The sequence below is a fragment of the Lactuca serriola genome, chromosome 8 (genome assembly GCF_051521515.1).
Source record: "Lactuca serriola cultivar US96UC23 chromosome 8, Lser_US96UC23_V15, whole genome shotgun sequence".
NCBI classification, from domain to species: domain Eukaryota; kingdom Viridiplantae; phylum Streptophyta; class Magnoliopsida; order Asterales; family Asteraceae; genus Lactuca; species Lactuca serriola.
The window spans coordinates 260,742,660-260,748,074 of NC_136415.1; the positions used below are offsets into that span (position 1 = coordinate 260,742,660).

Genomic DNA, 5,415 nt, shown 5'->3' on the forward strand with positions numbered 1-5,415 from the left:
TAAATCTTTATATCGTTTTATCACTTTATTTTGCTTTCTTGCATAACAATGCATTTAAATAGTAATTTAACATGTGTAATCTCGGTGAACAACCAAAATGTCTTTATACTTTAAATTTGTTTGTTAGCATTTTTTTTTTTGTTTATTTAATCATATATAATTCCCCGAGACTCCCTAATATATCTAGTAAATAATTAAAAAACAAGGAAAAGAAGCCATCGCTAACGTTTAATTTTGTTGTGTGTATATATACATATGCTTGGGAAGCAGTGCTATGTAGGGACTTCGCTTCTGAGTTCGCCATTTATATTATGGAGAAGCAGTATTGTGTGTCACCAGCAGTTTTAGTTATATTACTGCTTGCGACAGTTGTACCTTCTTGTTCTTCTTCAACCGGCTCTAGACACTTTGATTTCAATGTACTCTCTCTCTCTCTCTCTCTCTCTCTCTCTCTCTCTCTCTCTCTCTCTCTCTCTCTCTCTCTCTCTCTCTCTCTCTCTCTCTCTCTCTCTCATCGGGGGTGATGATGGAGTTTAATGTTGTAGTGGCATTGTGCCACAGTAATTTGAAACTTATAAGTTTCTATTACAGAGTTGATAACTATGAAATTCGAACTTAGAAGCTTTAGTTGGAACTTACAACAACTTAAACAATTATAGTGGAAAATCAGATTAAAGCTATGACTGAATTTGCTTATTTGGTTTTAAACTTTTGCGCAGGTCCAGTGGAAGAACATAAGTCGTTTATGCAGTAGAAAAGAAATACTGACAGTGAATGGGGAGTATCCAGGACCAACAATTGCTGTAAATGAAGGAGAGAATGTGGAGATTAGAGTTACCAATGGAGTTTCTATAAACACCACCATTCACTGGTAAGTTGCGCCCTTTTCATTATTTCATTGAATTCAAATGTATTTATTTATTATTTTGGATCCCTGCTCTAGATATAAACATATTTGCTGATGTGAGCAGGCATGGAATCAAGCAACTAAGAACTGGATGGGCAGATGGGCCAGCATATGTCACCCAGTGTCCCATAAGACCTGGTCAATCTTATACATACAAGTTCACAGTTAGTGGCCAAAGAGGAACCCTTTGGTGGCATGCTCACATTGCTTGGCAGCGAGCAACCATCTATGGTGCAATTATCATATACCCTCGTATGCCTTACCCATTCTCAACTCCAATCCAAGCAGAAATCCCTATAATATTCGGTAATACTTATTCTTTGTCGTATTTTGATCTTTCTTTCACTATTTATATATATAACAGTCTATTGATTGATCCTTGTTTATATTTGCCAGGAGAATGGTGGAATTTACCTGTTGAAGGAATAGAAACTGAAATGAACAAGTATGGTAATGGTCCGAACTCATCAGATGCTTATACAATTAACGGTTTGCCTGGACCACTCTACCCATGCTCCATTAGAGGTAAATTAAAATCATAACACAGCATCTAAAGTTAGCACATACATGAAATCCTTTTACGTGAAATTTTGGAAGCATCCCATATTATTCTTAACTCACATTGATTAAGCATACAAACAAAAGGTCATTGTACTGTTAAGCAAATAAATTATTCATAATATTACTTGTTGAAAATGACATAACAAAACTCCTAATTAATAAAAAGTAATATTTTTTAAAACATCCGTTTGACATGTATTCCACGTTGCAAATGATTTGAAGATGTTAGCCAGCCTGTACCATCCTGTAATTAAAGTTATATAGACTAAATGAAACCAAACTCTTGACATGATTTTACAATAATAACGTAGCTGGTTGTATTCTGGTTTCAAATAATACCGATCATTTGGTTAAATTTATGTCGTCTATTGTGAAAGTTAGCAGCCTACTTTTTATTTTATTTTTTTCTATGATATATTTAACAATAGTTCTCAAAATATATTACGCAAACCTTCAATAGCGTGGAAATAATAATTCTCAAAATATTTACTATGATATATTTATACTTTTATTTTTATTCATAAAACATTTTTGAGTTAATAGATCAACGATGCTCTTACTAGCGTGGGTTACAGTCCCGGTCCAAAAACAAAAACTATCATATATATATTTCAGTACGTTAATTTAGGCGATAAAACTAAAACTAGGACCCGATTTTGTATCATTAAAATCTTTTCACATGCCACTTGATAAATTGATGTATGCTGTTTTTTCAAGTTATTATGATATATAAAGTAAAGTAAACTCTTTCCTCATCTCTCGAGGTACTTTTTGCGCAACAAAATGTTAAAAGAAATCAAATTCCAACTCATTACCGGTTTTACAAGCTACAAAATCGCTACAATTAATAGAAAATCATAATCAGCATTTTATTATATGTATAAATTATATGCGATGAATCTATATTTTGCTAACGTATTTATAAAAAATGTATAAATCAGGATTCTATTATATGTATAAATCATGATTATAAAATATATATAAATCCGTTTTTATAAAAAAAATATATATACAAACACCTATTTTATTATAATTACATTTATATACAAACACATATTTATAAAAAAAATATATAAACAAACACCTATAGTAAACGTGTGAGTGTGTGTGTATATATATATATATATATATATATATATATATATATATATATATATATATATGTTTTAACAAAAGTAATGTGTACAAACACTTATTTGGATGCATATAAATATGTTTTTACAAAAGAAATATATACGTTTACTATGAAATAGGTGTTTGTATATATTTTTTTTGTAAAGTAAATGTTTGTATGTATTGTTTTTATAAAAATGAATTTATATATATTTATGTACTTAATAAATACCTATTTTTATAAATAGGTATTTCGTATACAAAAAAGTTTTTTTTTAAGTTTTTATATAGAAAATATGTGTTTTTTGTATAAATATGATTTTATAAAGAAAAAACATATTCGAAACAAAAGTTTGAGAAACAAAGTTGTAGAAAAACTAAAGTTAGAATGAATTCATAACAGAATTCTAGAACTTAGCAAAAATGGTAAATTTTGGACCAAATTTATAATAAAATTTAAAATCTACGCCGATAGTGTAAATTTTGGACCAAATTTATAATAAATTTTAAAATCTTGGTCAAAAATATAATTTTTTAAAGTTAGATGACCTGTAGACAAAGAATATTTTCATAACTTATATTTCATCAAGTTATGGTTCATGATTTTGACGATTACTAGTTTTTTAGACTTAATTGAATTAAAATAAAAAGATATAAAGACTAAATCGATTATGAGACCAATATATAGGGACTTTATTATAGTTTTCGCTTAAAAATTATATGTACTTATTTGAATTTTTACATCATTTTTTTCATTCACTTACTAATCAATGAATTTTTACATCATTTTTTACAAGTGATTGCTGAGATTCGCGCGAGAACCTCCACTCCACATCATACATTTACCTATATTAATTTGAAAAAAAATTATCTCTCAATCTGTCAAATTTATATATAATAAGATAATTCCCTAATTCTACATTTTGAAAAACAGTATAAAACCTCTTCAATACCATTTTAAGTGTGTTTTCTATTTAATAATAATAATAATAATAATAATAATAATAATAATAATAATAATAAAACAACTTATAGAACAATAACAAAAAACTTAGTACAAGTATGGTTTTAAAGGTTTACTTTTTGTTATAAATCAGTATCTTTAAGATGAGGAGGAATTGTTATTTTAAGAATTTGTGTTACTTTACATGCAGATACTTTTATCCAGACTGTGGAACACGGGAAGACGTACATGCTTAGAATCATTAACGCAGCCCTTAACGATGAGCTCTTCTTCACTATAGCCAACCATACACTTACAGTCGTTGAAATCGATGCCTCTTACACCAAACCCTTTGACACTGAAGCCATCATGATCACTCCCGGTCAAACTTCCACTGTGCTCTTCACTGCAAATCAAGACAAACATGACTCAACCGGATTGTTCGTCATGGCAGCTAGGCCTTACCTCACCACTGTATTCCCTTTTGACAACACTACCACAATTGGTTTCTTGAAATACAAAGGAACCCTTGCTGAAAATATGGCTCTCCCTGAACCATATAAAGTTCGTTTGCCTTACCATCTTCCTCAAATGGAAGATCATGCATTTGCAATAAGTTTTTCAAATCAGCTTCGGAGTCTTGGAACCCCTAAGTACCCTTGTAGTGTACCAAAAAGAATAGATAAAAGAGTTGTCATCACCATAAGTCTTAATCTTCAAGATTGTCCTGTTAACCAGACATGCAAAGGGTATAACGGGAAGAGATTTGCAGCTTCTATGAACAACCAGTCTTTTATCCGTCCCTTAACCTCCATACTCGACTGGCATTACCGTAAATATTCTTCTACGCATTACTCTTACGACTTCCCACAGAAGCCACCACATGTTTTCGACTATACAGGAGTGGATCCAATGACACATAACCTAAATCCAAATTTTGGTACAAAGTTGTTTGCAGTGGAATACGGGACTAAATTAGAAATTGTGCTTCAAGACACGAGTTTCCTTAACTTGGAAAATCATCCAATTCATATCCATGGTCATAACTTTTTCATCGTGGGTACAGGGTTTGGGAATTATGATGTTGAGAAGGATACGGGCAGTTATAACCTTGTGGACCCCCCTGAGAGGAACACTGTTGCTGTACCAATGGGGGGATGGGCAGCTGTTAGAATTAATGCCGACAATCCAGGGGTATGGTTTATGCATTGTCATCTTGAAGAGCATACATCATGGGGTCTTGCTGCAGGTTTCATTGTGAAAAATGGTGCAAAGCCATATCAAAAATTGCTTCCTCCACCCGATGATCTTCCAGCATGTTGACTTGCATACTTGCTAGTTTCTATCTACAACAATAGGTTTTTAGCTTTCTGAACCTTTTCAGGTCAATAGCAGAGTAAGTTCTGGAATTCTGTTAATAGCAAAGTATTAAACAGATGTTGTATAATTTCCATATGCTGTCTACAATGTATTATAGTTATTTAGCTGAACGAAGCTCAATTATATAAATATATCATATTTTCAGTGAGAAAAGTGGTTATTGCTTCCATATCGTATCAACGCATATGATGATGAATCAAAACATAGTTGAAACAGGGGACGAATATAGAAGAGATTTGGGGCAATTTCTTGTTGTATATTATCGTCTAATAACACTGGAATTAAAAGGATTAAATACCGAAAAAAGAATAGGGATAATCTCATAAAATACCTTATATTTTTTATTTTTTCTATATTAAACCTCAATTTTATATTCTTCCTAAAAAAAACCTTATGTTTTTTTTTTTTGAAAAAACCCTCAACTTTGTCTTTTTTTCGAAAAAAATAAACCTCATTTCGACAAAAATAAACAACATTTTAATAATTTTTGAGTAAATTACACGAATTGTCC

At 31.0% G+C, this 5,415-nt stretch overlaps 1 protein-coding gene across 1 annotated transcript; it reads left to right on the forward strand.

Moving 5' to 3' along the window:
* The first annotated feature begins 200 nt into the window (after window positions 1-200).
* Window positions 201-5,057, forward strand: LAC1 (laccase 1). Its single transcript, XM_079015530.1, has 5 exons — window positions 201-419; window positions 720-871; window positions 972-1,213; window positions 1,304-1,432; window positions 3,736-5,057. Exons 1-5 carry the CDS (start codon window positions 312-314, stop codon window positions 4,845-4,847), a joined length of 1,743 nt encoding a protein of 580 aa, XP_078871656.1. The 5' UTR covers window positions 201-311; the 3' UTR covers window positions 4,848-5,057.
* The last annotated feature ends 358 nt before the right edge of the window (window positions 5,058-5,415 follow it).